General features: G+C 41.8%; 2 protein-coding genes across 3 annotated transcripts in view; one reads left to right on the forward strand and one right to left on the reverse strand.

The window, feature by feature from the left end:
- Positions 1 to 7,009, forward strand: part of fsip1 (fibrous sheath interacting protein 1) — a 30,044-nt gene extending 23,035 nt beyond the window's left edge. The window contains exon 10 of the mRNA XM_072365695.1: positions 6,794 to 7,009. Within this exon, the coding sequence (XP_072221796.1) occupies positions 6,794 to 6,964 (171 nt within the window). The 3' untranslated portion in view covers positions 6,965 to 7,009. The remainder of the gene's footprint in view (positions 1 to 6,793) is intronic.
- A 1,646-nt stretch (positions 7,010 to 8,655) lies between these two features.
- On the reverse strand, positions 8,656 to 17,073 carry LOC140270019 (thrombospondin-1-like). 2 transcript variants are annotated; one of them, XM_072365087.1, is made up of 21 exons: positions 16,984 to 17,073; positions 16,151 to 16,710; positions 15,930 to 16,008; positions 15,744 to 15,830; positions 15,534 to 15,643; positions 15,073 to 15,198; positions 14,547 to 14,643; positions 14,280 to 14,453; positions 14,021 to 14,197; positions 13,761 to 13,934; positions 13,390 to 13,670; positions 13,088 to 13,306; positions 12,875 to 12,982; positions 12,286 to 12,445; positions 12,069 to 12,187; positions 11,465 to 11,699; positions 11,131 to 11,358; positions 10,773 to 11,044; positions 10,582 to 10,679; positions 10,356 to 10,495; positions 8,656 to 10,260 (listed from the first exon to the last, which is right to left on the reverse strand). In XM_072365087.1, the coding sequence occupies exons 1-21, from the start codon at positions 17,045 to 17,047 to the stop codon at positions 10,253 to 10,255; spliced, it is 3,516 nt and encodes a 1,171-aa protein (XP_072221188.1). In that variant the 5' UTR covers positions 17,048 to 17,073; the 3' UTR covers positions 8,656 to 10,252. The 2 variants fall into 2 exon arrangements, with proteins under 2 accessions (XP_072221188.1, XP_072221187.1); XM_072365086.1 differs by having other exon boundaries at positions 15,744 to 15,833.
- Positions 17,074 to 17,496: the final 423 nt, after the last annotated feature.

A 17,496-nucleotide genomic window follows, 5' to 3' on the forward strand; every position in this document is an offset into this window, starting at 1 on the left:
GGGACACTGGAGAGGAGGATCCGTCGGAATCTCGGATTCAGGAGGTGCAGTGTGGTTTTTGTCCTGGCCGTGGAACAGTGGACCAGCTCTACACCCTCAGCAGGGTCCTGGAGGGTGCATGGGAACCCTCCAGGAAAATCAGCTGTTTCTTCAAATAGCTGATTTTCCTGTTATTTTCATTGATTTGTTGAAACAAGGGCTGTAAATCGACTTTGATCCTCGTGTGACACTTTTGTGCGTCATTCCTCCTTCGTCCATCTTTCAGTTCAAACAATCCCCTCTCCAGTGAAATTCACCTCTAAGTCAAAAAAATAATCATGCCTCACTCTTTCAATTTTCATTGTTCTAAATATTTGTGCAGCAAGGCATCGGCCTTCCCGATAAAACCTTTCATTAGATGACTCCCTTTGTCCTGCGTTAATGATGTTTGGTAAAATAAACATTTCCAGAGGAAGGAGATAAGACAAGTTCAACTGGACCATTTTCAAATGTAACAAATATTATGATGCTTGACAGCTGATCTGGGGCCAGTCTTCCTGCAACATTATTTGGCAGCATTCCTGCATCATCAGCAAAGGAAAGGACAATCCCTGATTTTACTTTCAAGCAGTATCATTCCAACAGACTTGTTCTAATTAGGTCACACTATCACACTCATTCTTCCTCTGACATTAGTCTGTGCAGTGCTCTTTGCTGCAATGTAACCTAACAGCATCGACAATGTAAAAACTAAACTTGTAAACCGAATTCAGCTCGAAAATGTTGTTAGGTTTTACAGTTCTCTCAAGGCAAAGGCCATGGCAGGCCACAGCTGGCACAAATCTGTGAGGTTCACTGTTCAAGAACATTTGAGTTGGCATCGTTCTGCCAACTCTGCAGTTTCTAAACTTTTTTCTATAGAATAGTGGTCAGATTTGCCAGAAAGGTGCAGGTGTGGAAAAAGGAAGCCATTTCTCTCTCAGCAGCTTTTATCACCTTCTCTTTTTCATTCCATCTATTTTACTAACTATTTGCCACCAGCCTGTCATGCTGTCTGCTCTTGTTTGCCACAACATGATATCCTAACAGACAGGAACAGTTTATGAAAATGTTTGAACAATAAACTGGTTCCTCGATGTCACTATTCCTACTGAGGGCATATAATTAAAACATTAACCCCAAGAATGAAGGTGCTGCCATTTATGTCCTTTGCTGAATGTTGTTATGGAGATAGTATTCATGATAAGTGAGCTGAAGGCAGTCAACCCCAGTAAACAACACCTATATTGGTATTGTGAACTCTCTATGATCCTATTTTTACCTATTTTTAATCATTTTCAAGTATTAATGACATAACAGTTCCTCTGACTTTTTACAGCAATGACACTGAAAGAGGATTACATTGCATAATTGGACATATTTATGGTAAAAGCATTTGAGCTTGAAGCCTCCAACAGGCATTTACCTCTGCAGGCCTTGACTGACATTTGAGAGCTTGTGTTGGGCACTGTCAATATACATGATTTAATGAGTGGAGCACGTCTTAGCCTGTATGTCTTGAAACAGTTTTCAGTTTATCACTCTACAGCATTTGACATTTGGATGGATCTATTGTAAGTTAGCAAGTTCAGAAAGTGGTAAGACCTCATGTGAGCAAAACACTGTGCACCAACCTCTGCTTTAGTTTACAAGACTGAATAAGGAAATTGTGTAGTTAACCAAGAGCCTACAGATGGTCTTATTTAGCAACCTGACAAGAGTCCTCACAAACATACCTTGCCAGTGAGGCCTCTGAGTTCATGAGTTTTGACATGTTTTTTGATGGGAGGCTCGCTCTGCTCTGATTGGTTGTTAGGCTTAATGTAAGTTAGGTCAGACAGCAGAGCTTATCCAGTCTAGCACCACTTAACACTTAAATGCCAAACATTTTGTGCATATGACCTCGAGTGATGTATTAACAAGGTTCGTCATTGCAAACAGATGCAGGAGAAACAACAGGACCGGCTGTAAACTTTACGCTCCCATTTCTGACAGTTGCTGTCTAAAATGTGCCGCTCCAGCTTCTCTTACAACCATACAAGGTGTTGTGATGAATGAATAAAAGACTACCCATGCTTTCAATAAGTAAAACACAAGGCTAACTGAAGCTGGAAATACACAGGCGGTGACCTCTGAGGCTGAAAAATGAAGCTAACAGCGAAATGGCAAAGATGCAGTGCGCTTGAATGGGCCTCATGAAGTTGAATCCAAAAAGGAGTCATTGTCAATAAAAAAAAAAAATACTGCCTGGTGCCATTTCTGAAAGTATTGCACCAGTAAACTGTACTACAACTTAGATGTATGCATTATTGATATAACTGTCACATTCATGTCACTTTCTGATAGCACAATTCCAAGATAATGATGGCTAAACACCAAGTCTGAGACTTCAGTACAAGGCGAAGTCCATCTTTAAATAAATTGTATGAATTTGCATTGTAGATATGCTGATCTGACACTAACTGTGCAGGGTAATAAGCAAATCATGTATATGTACATCATTTATTGAGAAATGGAAATTATTTATAATGTTGAATGTTTTAAAGAACTCATGTTTCAAAAATGTTTTTAGCTTAAAAAACACCCAAACCAACCACAGACATATTTCATGAACATGGCAAAGATGAGGTGTACAGACACTGAGGATGTGTTGCAGCGCTCTCTTTTCAGTTAAGCAGTACATGTGTGCGGTGGCATGGGTAAAATAGTGGGGTAATAGACTGACTTAATCCACTGAAAGATGGGTTACACCCATTGATCCACATTATCTGACATTTGTCATGATTCATTCACAATATATTCCACAGTATATTATAACAACAGCTTGCCTCATGAGTTATCTGAATGGGTGTGTAATGAATAGAATTCCTTCTTGTATTAGGAGAGAGCTGGCCTCTGGGTCTGTGGCTGATAGAGCTCAGGTATGTGACTGAAGTCAGAGACCTTGAAAGCTGAGCAGCCCACACTTGTGCTAAACTGGTCCGGCATCATGTGTGTGTTCAGCAGCAGTGTGTTGAGCTGTGCCGAGATGGTAGTCCACTACAAAGCCGATAGCTGATGGGCCAAACAGCTCTGTCTTTGTAAGATTCCTTCTCTGGTGTGAAAGGGACGGTGAAGAGAATTTTTACCATATGTTTACCATATGTTGCCATTTTTTGTTGGTTGAGAAACTAGAATCCCCTGCCTGGAGGGCACACAACACATTGAACTTGCTACAATTTCGGTGCATTTTTTAACACACAAGGAGAATAGCTGGGATTGGCTCTATCCCTCTCATGACCCTCAATTTGATTAAGCAGTTATAGAAAATGGATTGATGGATGGAGTGGCTTTAGGTACCAAAATGGAAAAATGGTCCTTGTGTTTTAAAATGTGTTTTATTGTCTAGCTTAATTCCACATTGGAGATGATGCCGAGAAGTGAATGACCTCTGAAAAAGCAATAATGATATTAGAAAGCAACTACTCGAAAAAGTACACATCCTTTAAAGGATATAATTTCAAGAGTATTCTGTAAATTCAAGAGAAATTTCATAAACTATCAAGGAAACCATACTCATATGTCCCTGAAAGCAACTATCACAGTTAAGTGAATCAATTCCTCTTTCAGCTTCAATTTTTTATTTTTATACCAAATAATTTACAATATGGTTGTAACAACAGTAACACCTGCCTCAAGTGTAACAACTTGCAAAGCTGCTATTCCCAGGTGTCTATAGAAATGCAGATTCGTGCATTTATATCTTTATTGCATTGTGCTGGACTGCTTAAGCAACAGAGCCTTTATCTTTTTTGTCTCTTTTATCCGCATCCGTCTGGAATCACTCTCTTTACACGCTTCCAACCAAGCTCAACATGGTTGTTCCTGCTTCACTGATAACCCAGTGAATGAAGCATACCCTGTGGAGGTACCTTTAAAAAATTTGTCATGAATTTTCTACCAAAAATAGTGTGGACCAACTGGACCGACCATCTGTAGCTAATAACCAAGAAAAATTGATGCAACTTAACTTTTAATTGGCAAAATACCTAGTAGACAGGCAGGAAAGCACATATTAGTCACCACAGACACCTTTGGCCCTCCTGTTGTCGAGGACCCCTAAGGTCAGCCACTTTTAAAGAGTTGTAGCATTTTGTCACAGCTATAAAAAAACCTTTTTCTCTTTATTATGTCTTTTTCTCTTCTCTTTTGTGGAAAATATGGCTGATCTCCATCTCCAAGACGGCTGGTATTAGTTAAAAGCATTTCTATCATTAGTACTCCAGCCAGCAGATTATTTTTTATTGTCCAACTCACATGCACTGAAAGTGCTCACATTCCTCTCACTAACTTGTGATCTTTTTGGTTTTGACATCTCCTGCTTCAGTAATGAATCACTTATGTCCGTAAAAATTGATGTTACATTTGCCTTTTCAAATTAATTCCTTTTGTCTCTGAGTATGTCAACTGCACCTGATTGATGAGAATCAATGATAAAACAGAAGGGAATGTACACCAAAACCCCTCAAGGTAAGCCTCATCACTTGGCAGACTTCTTGGAAACACCTCCAGGAGGTCATTGTGAGTTAACCAGATCAGGTCTCCACCTAAATGAATGGGGAAAGAATCATAACTGCAAGTATCTGAAAAACACATATGGAGAAGTCGCAGTCAAATCTAAGGAAAAGTACTTAGGAAATTTGGCACCTTTGCCCAAAATTGAAGTATTTTAAAAAAATAAGTTATTCACAGTTTTATATACATGATTAATGGGAGAGGAAAATAAAAAGTCTCAATGGACACCGAAGTGAGTTTTCAACTTTGTTTTTCGTAATTGATGATGGGTGAAATATTGGATCATTAACATTTAATGAAATGTAACCATGTAAGAAATTTAAAAGGAAAATAAATATTTAGAGAAGCTGTTAACAGCACATTGATAAGTATGCATTGCTCTTTGTTAGGTTTTAGGGCCAACACAAGAATCTAAAAAATGCATTTCAACACAGTATTTCAGTTAATGTTCTGCTGGCCTCCTAGTGATTCAAAATCTTTTAATAGAATTCTCTTCAGGGTCTTTTCAGTAGCATTAATTCTCTCCTCTTATGTTTCCGTGAACTGTGTATTCATGTGTATGCACGACGATGCTTACTGAACATATGGAATCTTTTCTCTTTTGTCCACCTGTTGCCATTCAGAGGTGAGGGTCAAGTCCACATGGAAATGTCCAGGACCTGCTACGTGAAAGTCAAAAAACAAACTCATTGAAGGCTGGAATGTTTGACAGGAGATCATACTGTGTATCTAGGCATTTGTGAGAGTCATAACAAAGACACAGCCTAACCTGCCATACAACTTTGAATGTGGATGGGATTGTATAGGGGAGACATCTATCAGCAACTGGTTCCTGGCAAAGAGCTGGAGGGTTTCGGAGGGTGGTCTGGTCGACAGATGATCGATGCAGAGTATTAGCTTCAGCTAAAGGGGATAGATGAGACACAGGAATGTGATTTTTGCCTTGAGTTACTCAGCGGGGTGTGGGGAATAGGTGAAAACAACTGCATGGGTGTGATATTTTCCCAGGACACAGAGTACATAGCGACACCGGGGTGTCGTATTTTCATGAAGACCTCATTTTTTTAGAAAGGTTTGGGTTATTTTCTTATCTGTGTGTACATCATTTTCATTGAATTACAGATTGATATTGGTAATTAGTTAATTAATTAATTAGTCTTCAGCTATAGAGCCTGTTTGCCAGCACCTCATTACCTTTGTAAGGGAATAATGCCAGTGTTATATTTGCAGGTTGTTTACAGGAATTTACTTGCCACAAAAGGCAAGTAAATTCATTTATTACTTCAAAAAGATTCAGATCAGGATTAGTAGCAACATAACTGGGTCAGGACATCTTTACTTTTAGGCCAGGGACATTTTGTTCAATGTGGGATGACAGCTTGAAACACAAACACACATGCTGAGAGAATGATGACAATGAATGCTATTCAGGCCGAAAGATTTAACATTTTTGCTCCTCTGCACATGGTTTTGGCATAACTGTTGTGTCACGACAGATAATGAGTTGATCTTACTGAAAGAAATTGATTGTTGCTTCACAGCTGTCTAAAAAGAGTACAGTATTCTCATGCCAGGAGAAGGCATCTGTTGGTGTAGACTCATGCGCAGGTAGATTGGTCTCACCTTGTTGCCCCAATATTGTAGTTTCAGGTTTGTGCAGCCAAATAATTTGAAATGTCCAGAAAACACATCATCCTCATGCACAGATATGGACCATTTTACTTGACATTTCCTCGTAACCTAGTTTGAGAAGGTTGGCTTTCATTTCTGAACTGAGTAGTCCCAAGCGGATGGCATGTGAGGAGTCTGGCTTATCTGTAGAAAAACAATACTTGCGTCCAACTGGAAGTGATTTTTTTTTCTTTGATTTTTTTCCCAGGCAGTTTCCAACTATAAACACAGGGGACGACAAAAGCAGAGCGACATATTAGCACGAAGTTCCAAATTTATGTCAACTCATGTATTTATGCAACACATCATCTGGATTTGTCAAAAACTGAGTTTTACGTCCACTGAATTTGTTGGAAACAAATTGTTGGGGAATTTAGGGAAGTTCAGCTGAGTAATGTTCTGATGTCGCTTGTGGTAGTGGATTCACATGATGTTGATCGTGTGACACTGACAGCCAGATGCAGTGTATATCTGCACATACACACATTTGAATTTGACCTTAAAATGAAAAGAATACACACATAATGCACATATCTATGTTTTCCTACAGGATGAGTCACCCACCCTTACTGAGGAGGAATTAATCAGCCTACTGAGTGAATGTGAGCTGACAGAGAGCTGGAGCCAGGACCATAAGATGAATGAAACAACACCAAAGAGACCCTCGAAGACCTATCCATCTGAAGTCCAGCTGTCAGAACACATCCTTGCTGGGTTGTAACTATGAATTCACTCAGAAATGCTTTTATATTTATGAAGATACAATTATTCTCTCTAATAAAGAGGATTATAAACTTATCATAAACTAATTGGTCTTCATTCTTTCAGCATTTGGCTTCTTTATTTGTGTTTGTTCTCTGCATGAGGAAACGGAGCAGCAGGGCCACCCTTTGTATTACCCTAAGTATCATCGATGAGAACAGAAAATTGCTGTCATTAAGTCTAATAACGGGGTGTGGTGGCTGCAGAATGTTCTGCTGCACACATGAATATTAGCTGAAAGAGGTGGGTGAACTCTGAATACTTTCATGTGTTAAAGTTAAGCCTTCTTCCATGAAGTATAGTATGTCTGTGTTAGTACTGTGTGGTCAGACATTCAACACAGCAGAGGGATGATGCGTGTCCCATGACAGTGGTAGTCACATTCAGTGCAGCTCCGTGCATTCCACTCATTCCTGCCTCTATAGGTGATCTCTTCAGAGTCGCTCAAATTAGTAAGATTTTGTGAAACTGGACTCCGTGTGAGGTTAATTTTAATTCAAATTAGTGGATTCCATTAACAAAAGATGGCTGGCTTTGAGATTGATGTAATTTGGTTTGTTTGAGAGATTTGTGGAAGCTGTTGACACAATTCCAATTTGCTCCTGCTCGCTTGGCCTGCACCTGGCTGACCTCTGCCCAGAGGCCTTGCCTCTCCTCTCTCCTGGCACTGGACACCTCGGGGTATGCTCATCTCACTCCTCACCTCACACACAAATTCTGACCCCATCTTAACGGCAGGAATTACCCCACATTCCTCCTTACTCAAAACATATCAACTAGATGAACAGGACAAGTCCTACTGGGAGCCCTGCTACCAGTGTTGCACTATCTACAAAGCCTCAGAGAACACAAGCAATCGCTTTTCAGACAGACTGAACAAAATGGAGCAAACAATTTAATTATAGCATGTGTTGTATTTTTGTCTGTTTTACAAATACCATGTACACAACCTACACAATGAGTTCTCAGAATGGAAGATACTGTTTACTGCTCACATAGGGTAATGGAAACCCAATGAGCTCATTGTGGTAAGAATGAGGTCACTTCTAATGTAAAGAGAACGGCAGCAAACTGAGACTGTCTGGGTTTTAGATAACGGCTCTGTCTGACACTAAAATAACTTAAATAAGCTGTTTGAATTCTGTTCTCAGATGATATACTGGAGCCAGATTGTACAGCAAGGGTAGCCACTCATTTATTTTGTTATATGTCAAAATTGTGGCATTTCAATGCTTATTCTTACTGGGAAAAAGAGAGAAGAGGCTTAACTGAAGATTACTTCCACAAACTTTGTGAATTTATCCCTCTACAGTGCAGAATTTCTTTTGTCTACCTCTCACAGGGAGTGCTGTTGTTTGAAGTTTTAAGGAGATGCTTGGATAATGTGTGATCGGATGCATATGTATGCTTAAGTGGACTATACATCATGTTGAGTTTTTCTCCCAAGTTTACTCCCTTTCTTCAAGGTTTCAGTAGAATAACTAATGGATTCCAGTTGCTTGACTCAGCGTGGCTCTGCTCCCTTTGTATTTTCAGGGATACAACCTTAATGATAGCACACGTGAAGCTCAAAAACCCCTGAGAGAAGATAGGAAGCTTAAACTATTTAACTGTTTGTTTGCCCATAATGACACCAAGAAGCTCTTAATCTTTTTTTTTTCCTGAAGAGTTTATTGTTCACTTGACATTACAAAAAGACAGGTAGGAGTATAAACAGCACTTTGGGTAGGAACTATTGTACAAATGTTTATAGAAAAGCGTCTCTAATAATTAAAAAAGGCCACATTCAAATACCAAAATAACAAAGACATCCTCATGTCAGTGTGCAAAAAAGTTTATACAAATAGAAGCGCTTCCATAAGAGGCTACGCTTCTAGATAAATTACTTAAATAGCATATATCTACACAAATGACAAAAAACAAACAAAATAATTTATCAAAACAGCACAGGAAATACATATCGTAAAACATAGTCAAGACAACATATCTTTAATCCTTTCCTGTTTGGGCTTCCTTTGCTACAAAAATATCTTATATACAGAATATGAATGATACCAAAGTCTTGCTAAAAAATATGAAGCCAACCGATGTATACTCTGTTGCTAAGACAAGTGATTCTTGTGTATTGCTGGACTCAATACAAAAAGAATTAATGAGGTAATATTTGTACATAAAGGGTTTCCTTTTTTACCCCCTTTGTCAGAAATGAACACTCAAGCTCAAGCATACCAGTCATGCACACTGTGCAGAGGCAGAATACTTTGATATTTTGCTGTCCCAATTAGAAGTGATTCTGTACATTTACTGGATGATGATTTCAGTTTATTGTAATGGGTTGCTGATAACATCTAACGACGGCAAGATGCAGAGGTGAGCTAGAATTAAAACCTCCATGATGAACAAACAAATAAAACCTCATCTACGGAAACAGACTGGCCCTCACTGTTTACGTCCCCTGATATTAAAATAAAATTTGCTGATAATTACTGTTCCAAAGCAGTGTGTAGTATGCCTGCTTTGGGGCCCTGTGCTGTCCTGAATTTTCTGCTCTCCTGTTAACGCTCTTTCCTGAGAAGACTAATGTTTTGGGCCAGCCCTACGATCCTACAACAGACAAGACCTCATATGTACACGTCTGTAACGACTGGTGTGATAGGTCGTCAGAGGTATTTAAACTGATTTTTGACTTGGTTGTCTTTATAGCTATTCTTGTTGGGTTGCAAACTTGCACAAACACACAAACAACATTCACTCTCTTTGATAGTAACAGTCGGTCCATACTGTCCACGGTCCCTCAACAGTTCCTTCACAGGGGATTTTTACCCCAGCCTAAGAAAGTTCTCCTACTGCTTCTCCATACTGAAAAACGGGTCCACAGCAGATATATGTTAATGCTCAAAAATAAGACAAAAAAATGTAAAACCCTCTTCCCTTTGCTGCCTCATCCACAGAGGAACAGTTCAGGTGTGCAAAAGCAATAAAAAACGGCCCTTTTTCAGGGCAGACAGATTTAGAGAGCATATTTCTTCCGAGCAGAGCTGCGATCACAATTTGAGTCGGATGCAGAATTATCATTGAACTTTCATTTGGCTTAAAGTCCTGAGGTCAGTTTAACCTCATGTTAGCTCACTTGCTCGACATACCTTCGATGTGCATTTCTCAAAGGATAAAGTTAAAAAGAAATTGATCCAGGTTTTGTATTGTAGATTTGTAGTGATACATTCTTCTGGAAGGCTCTTCTGTGCAATTATGTATCTGAAAGCAATTACAGACAGAACAAAAGTTAAAAACAGGTCTAAAGTGATGACAACTCTTTTTTGAAGCAACTTAACTATGATGCATGTGCTTACCTCTACATTCATATTTGAGATCTGAGAAGTACACCATCTCCTGAGAGAAGACGTACAAGCCTAGTCGCCCACCAGCATATGTCTTGTCATAGATGTTTCCAGAGTCAGCCATGATTCTCTTTCCTTCATACATGACCACTCTAAAAGGTAAACACAATCACATAAGCTCAATGCCGTATTGATATGAGTTATGCATGTTTGCAGTTGAATGAGGTATCAGACTGACCTAATAAGTCCAGTTTTGGGTCTGTGGGTCAGATGCCACCTGTAAGCAGTGAAGTCCTTCCAGCCAATGTTCTTGGGGTCGTGCCACAGAGTGCGGACCTAAAAATAAAGAATTGCAGAGGTTAAAATGAGAAAAGCGACATACTTTATCTCCATATGTCCATACCCCTGAGTCAACTCATCTGCACTCACCTGTGATGGGGTGTCTCCGGTGTGCCACAGGGCATTCCTCAGGTGCTCACCAGGCCCTGTGGTAGAGTTGACCACTTTGATTGACAAGCCAGAGTAGCCTTGAGCTCTCGTGGGTGTGTGGGACCAGTAGGTCTGTGTGATCTGTTTCCACATCACGGTGTAGAAGCGGGAGCTGGACTGGTAGCCAAACACAAACCCGGCGTAGTCGTCATCTCTGTCAGTGTTGATGAAGAACGTTCCACTGAAATCCACAGCGCTGAACTCATCGTAACCTGAATTGTAATGAGAGATGGTTTAGAATTGCCACTGTTTCATGTTGATGTATTTTCACCGAGATATTTCTCTGTATGCTACATACCAACAGCGATGCCAGGGTCACAGTTGACAGTTTGCACCAGCTCCTTGCCCTGATGCCTCACCACCCAGTTGGGGTCAATCTGAGAGGTGCCCTTGGGGTCCAGGGGAACCATCTGGAACCTCCGGAAGTCTGTTTCACTGATGGCAAAGTTCTCAGGGCACACATCAAAGATGTCCAGAACATTGTCTTGGTCAAAATCGTCTTTGCACACATCACCACGGCCATTACCTGAGAGGAAAGTATAAACATGAAATCATAAAAATGAGCACAGAGAACAAGAAGCTGTGAAATTTTAGTCACTTTGGGAGTGGCTCCAGTGTTCTGTAGGACTCACCATCAGAGTCCACTTGATCAGGGTTATAAGCCAGTCGGCAGTTGTCTTTGTCGTCAGGAATGCCATCGTTGTCATCATCATGGTCGCAGGCGTCGCCCTTGCCATCTTTGTCATGGTCTGCCTGGTTGGCATTCGGGATGTAGGGGCAGTTGTCCATGTTGTTCTGATGACCATCCTCGTCAATGTCCTGGTTGTTGTCGCATTTGTCTCCTACACGATCTGAGTCAGAGTCAATCTGTGGAAGAACAGAATTCCTTTATGGTGAGATTTCCCAAAAACTGGCTCCTCGCACTGTAAGACACTTATTCTCACTTCAAATACCCCCCCTCCACTGCTTTTCATCAGCCCTAATATGAATGGTGCTATTCTCCATGTAAATATAGCCCCTTGTTTTCAGGTATGCCAGCAATGTCCCCTAAGACAAGTAGTCAGTGTTCTTGGTCCTCAGCAAATCACTCATTTGTAATTTTCCAAAGGTGGAAGAACCGAAAAGAGAAAGCTGTCAAGCAGTTTATGGACTTGAAACGCCATCTTTCATGTCAGATTAGGCTGTGTCAATCAGGGCAGCTGTAATGTAAAGGTGAAAGGTAATATTTGTTGTTACCTGATCTGGGTTGTGCTCCAGAGGGCAGTTATCGCAGTGATCTCCAACCCCATCCCTGTCTGTGTCTCTCTGGTCCACGTTATAGACATACGGGCAGTTGTCGTTCTCATTCAGAATGCCTGTCGAGTGAAAACATATTTATGTTCACAGCTGTGGAAATGTTTGTTGAGATTGAGCAAAGACATGACCTGGAATAAATCTGGCAGAGATTGCTTACCATCACCATCAATGTCAACAGCACAGGCATCACCCTCGCCATTGTTGTCAGTGTCAGTTTGATCGGTGTTGGGTTCAAACACACAGTTATCACAGCGGTCACCAACGTCATCCCTGTCTGCATCATACTGGGCAGGGTTGTAGACTCTTGGGCAGTTGTCCTAATTTCAGAAACAAATGTCACTTTATTAACTAAAGTGGATCATGACAGAAGGAAGTTTTGCTCTTCGGAACAAATTTTTGCTTTTCCATTTTTCTGTTTGTTTTTTTTTCAATCTTACTTTGGCTGTAATGTGATATCCCAACTGGCAATTTTTTAGCCCTGCATTTATCTTGCCCAGCTTTCCAAATCCACACTAAGAGTTATGGGCAACCAGCCACCTTGTCCTCAATTCTGGCTTTATGTGGAAGCTATATTATATTTTTCCTGCACCACTGACTTTCCACTGTAGCTCTCTGGTGAAAACAGACAAACCTTAGCACTCTGCATTCCTACTGCCCAGAGGAAGGAGGGCTACAGCTGATTACTATGTGTGGTCTGTGAGGAAAGCACAGTCTGAGGCTAAAAAAAAAACTTAGTGATTACTCACCCTATCATCGGGGATCCTATCATTGTCATCATCCTGGTCACATTCATCACCCAGGCCATCTTTGTCATGATCTTCCTGGCCAGAGTTGGGGAGGTTGGGGCAGTTATCCTATAGAGGAACAAAATAGAGGGTGAGGAGGTAATCATCACAATAATGGAGTGCAGATGGGTTTTATTGGCTTTTGGTGTTTCTGTCCATGTGGGATCTGGCTACCTTTTTGCAGTGATAAGTGGCGTTCTCCACACACAGTAGGTCATTGTTAGGCCATCCGTCCAAGTCAGTGTCTTCTCCACAAATCCGGCCATTCCCGGCATACCCTGGCTTACACTCACAGCGGAACATGGATTCGGAGAAGACGCCTAAGTAGATGCAGTTTGCATTTTTATGGCAGTCGTGGCTACCATCCTGGCAAGGGTTACGGGGAGTGCAAACCTAAAGGAAATTACAGAGGGTTAAATTAATACAAGCTGCTGTTGTACTCACCAATAACAGAGCAAATAGCAAGCAATACAAACCTGTTTTTTGGCAGTAGCTTGTTCCACTCCTCTTGCAAAGGGTTGGGGACCAGAGAAACGTGCGGGGCAGGGGAGACAGTTGTAGCCTGGCTCAGTGTTCTCACAACGATGGACTCCATTATGAGTATGGCAAGCATCTGGGACCTCTTTGCATTCGTCAATGTCCTTGCAGGTAATGCCATCACCGGTGTAGCCAAGTGGGCACTTGCCACAAGAGAAAGAGCCGTCGGGGGAACTGATGCACTTTGTGCCAGGGAAGCATGGGTTGGACAGACAACCATCTGAGGACACAAAAAAGAAGCATTTTAAAAAGGTGATCTGTTGTGAGTGGCATAGTGTGTTTTAGTTGTTAGCAAAGCTGAGACACTAACCAATAGGGCAGTCCTGTTTGTTGCAAACTTGATTCATAGTAGCATCACCAACGCAGTCCTTCCCACCATATCTGGGTGCAGGATCAGTGCAGAGACGTTTGCGGCTTTGGATTCCTCCTCCGCAAGTAACAGAGCAGGTGTCCCATGGTGACCAAGGTCCCCAACCTCCGCTGACTTAAAAGTAGAAATCAATAATAATTATTTTTGCCCTCAATGCATACATGCTGACACAAATGCTTTAGTGCTGATATCTAACTCACTAGGACAGGGTGACATTTGGCAGACTTTGGTGTGACGTCCCTCTCCCTGGCAGTCCCTTCCACCCATCTGGGGTGTGGGGGAGTTGCAGAGGCGGATTTGTGTCATGACCCCTTCACCACAGGTCACAGAGCAAGAAGACCAGGGCGACCAGTGGCTCCAACCTCCATCCTGTTTGACTGTGAGCAGCACATGCAAAATTAATTCACGATGATCTCAATCTAAGAAAATGAGCAGTGTTACGAATGTTTAGTGACTTACAGCGCTTGTCACATTCCTGCGGGTAGCAGTCACGGGTCTGGACAGAGGTGCCTTCACACTTGCTGTTGATGCGGTCACAGGAGCGTCCACGCTGCTGGATGCCGCGACCACAAGTCACCGAACAATGGGTCCAGTCAGACCAGTGGGACCAACCATCCTCTGCACTGTCACCCGCTATAGTGGACCAACAGGAAGTATGGGGATAGTTATCAAGTTGATAAGAAAGATAATTAGACTGGGTTCATGAGATTAAATAAAGAAACTTACGTGGTGCACAGCGAGGGCAGCATTCCCCATCAGGCACGGTGGCGTTAGCACATGGGATCAGAGGGCAGGAGATTTTACGACACACAGTAGCAGAGTTCTGGACAGAGGAACAGTTTAATGAGTACAGGAGTAAAAAGAATAACTTTGCTAATCCTGTTTCAAGTCTAATTGATCTATTTCAGAAAGGAGCAGTCTTATAAGGGATATGACACCCCTGCTATGTTAGTAGAAAACCTGCAGTAATCCTCTCTAATACTCTCCCACCAACAGCCAACTAATAACACAGTGCATGAGCACCCGTCACTAAAAGGCTAGAAGTAAAGGAGTCCCATGCTGCTTGGCTGATAGTTTCAGACAGAGTGTTGATGGCTTTCAGACAGGAGATGGTGATTATGAAGAGAGGTGCTAATGTAAACACTATTATCACTTCACTGCAGCAGACAAAGAGGAAGTAACACTATGTCCTTCCTCAGCTGATCCCTGGCGTGTTTAAAGGTTACATTCCTGCAGGTGTGTTGACGCTCACCTGACAGGTGCACTCGGTGCAGCCATCTACCGTCCATTCATCTTTGTCCTTGTGCACAATGCCATTATGGATGCAGACTCCACCGTGGATGTTCATTTGATTTTTCAGTAACTGGCTATCTGTAGACTGGGAGAAAAGAGATCGAGAGAGTGAGAAGGGGGTTGCTCAGGACAGACGACAGAAAACTTTCACTTTGCCAAGGTTCCAATACAAATGAATCACCGACCGGCACCGTGATTAAGACATTGCTGGAATCTATTGAAGCAGTGCAAATGTGACCGACGGCCAAACATATTTGTGTATTCACATGGGTCTCATTAAGAACTTGGCTGGGGACAACCATTACAGCGACAAGTGGCTAAGTGCTGGGAATGCATTAACTGGAAACAGAAGTAGAGATGGAGTGGAGAGGAAAAGAGGGAGCAAACAAAGAGCAGGACTTGACGGTCCTTTGAGCTTACCACTTTTTGGAGTTCTTTCGACAGCTTTTCAACAATCACATTGAGTCCCCTGAGCTCCTTAAACATGCTGGCGATGTCCTCACAGGAGAAGCCACAGACAGACTGCAGAGCTGAATGAGAGGAGTCAAATGAATTAACACAACTCTTAAAGATGACAGCTTATTAGTATAACACAGATACAGAAAAGACTGAAGGGAGAAGAGGTCTCACCTTTGGATTTGTGGCCAGTGTAGTCGGTCCTAATAGCAGGGCTGGAGCCATTGACAGGGTTGTCCAGGGTCATGACATCAGTTAGGGCTGCTGTAGGGTAGAATAGAGGTGAGAGGATTTTCTACTTACAGTGACACAATCAGGCACTTTTTCCAGTCTTTTTCATAATTTTTTTTAAAGACTCACCTCCACTTTGACATCCCTTATTTCTCAGTATGGCATCCAGAGTGGTACCAAATACAAAGTGCACATTCTGAAGCACGCCCTTTAAAAAGGAAAATAAAAAAAAGTTAGAGATGCTGAAAGTTTTAAACATTTAATATCTTTTAACAGCTTTTCTTTGATAAAATTAAATGTGCCATCTGTCATCCTTAATGGAAACCCATTGAAGCCAAAACACTTCTTACCATAAATTTGTCCTTCACAGCTCCCTTTCCGATCCTGAGTTTGGCTATGTCTGCCACCTCCCGGGACAGCAGAGTCTGGATGTGCACATCCAACTCAGCCACATTGATCTCTTCGCAGCCGACAAAAAGTTGGACCCTGTCCTCCTGAACGAACAGCGTGAGGTTCCTCCAGTGTCCAGTGGCCAAACCCGCATCCTCAATGGACACAACTTGTTGCTGGTTCTCAGTGGAGTAAACCACATCCAGGGTGTTGGCCTTCCCGTTGGAAATTATCTCGAAAACGGGTCCAGATCCGTCGGCCTTCTCAATGGTCAACAGGCTGCCTCTGGTTTTCTTGAACTGCTTCAGGTTGACCAGGAGGAGGAAGCCCCGTTCGGCCTGGATGGAGTCGAGGAGGTCCCGGAGGGAGCTCTCGGACACGGCGGGGATCAATTCTGCGTTCAGGACCTTGTACGCGGGACTGTAGGGGTCTGCGCCTTTCACCAGGGCCACTCCGTGGCCTCTCTTGTTCACCCGGGCCAATTCAAATAAGTCATACACGCTGTTATCATCGCGACTCTCTGCGGTCAAAGAAAACAAAGAAAGAAAATTGCCGGTTACTTAACGACAGAATGCATGGACAAAAAACAACAGACAATAAAAAAACTACAAAATGAATGAGCTAAAAAAAGTGAATAGCCTGCATCATTCTACAATTGAAATATTGGTGAGGAAATCAAATTCTAAAAACTACAATCAGCATGAAAGCCTTTGCAGTAATATATATATTTCTATTGAAGAAGTTAGAGGGTTTTGACGGGCAATCGTCTCGATTAATCATTTTCCATCCTCACCTGCCAGTCTCGCGCCTTCACAACTCCAAAGCATCAACAGGAAAAAGATGCCACACAGCATCATTTCCAAATCTCAAGTGAGCCCCTATTGTAACCAAAGAAGAACAGTTACTAAACACATGTACATCAAAACTGGGCAACTAAAGAGCAACATGAAAAGGAAAGCTGTGAACAAACCTTTAAAATGAAAACTGAGTCTTCTGGAAAAAAGAAGATTTAAAAAATGAAGAAAAACGCTCCTTTGCCTCAAGGATTATCCCGTATCTCTTATAGAAGTTCAGTTAATAGAAGCAACGTTTCTGTGGACTTCCTTTTTTTATATTATTTATTCCGATGCCTCCACTCATTCAACTGACTTAGGCTTCTGTCTTAAGTGCTATTTAAACAATTCAAGGACATTCCTGAGATCCTATCAGGACCAATGAGATGTCTGCAGGAGAAAGGGACGGACTTGTTTTCTTACCTCACAGCCAGTCAGAGTAACATCCGAGACGCACAAGAGGGGAGAAGAAA

The sequence above is a fragment of the Leuresthes tenuis genome, unplaced genomic scaffold, assembly GCF_036924035.1.
Source record: "Leuresthes tenuis unplaced genomic scaffold, fLeuTen1.0.hap1 SCAF_15, whole genome shotgun sequence".
Lineage (NCBI taxonomy): Eukaryota > Metazoa > Chordata > Actinopteri > Atheriniformes > Atherinopsidae > Leuresthes > Leuresthes tenuis.

Coding starts and splice junctions, on each gene's coding strand:
- LOC140270019 (XM_072365086.1), bottom strand. CDS start 17,047: ATGATGCTGTGTGGCATCTTTTTCCTGTTGATGCTTTGGAGTTGTGAA. Junction 15,199..15,533: donor CGAAAGAACTCCAAAAAGTG/GTAAGCTCAAAG, acceptor CTTTTCTCCCAG/TCTACAGATAGCCAGTTACT. Junction 13,935..14,020: donor CCAAATGTCACCCTGTCCTA/GTGAGTTAGATA, acceptor TCTACTTTTAAG/TCAGCGGAGGTTGGGGACCT.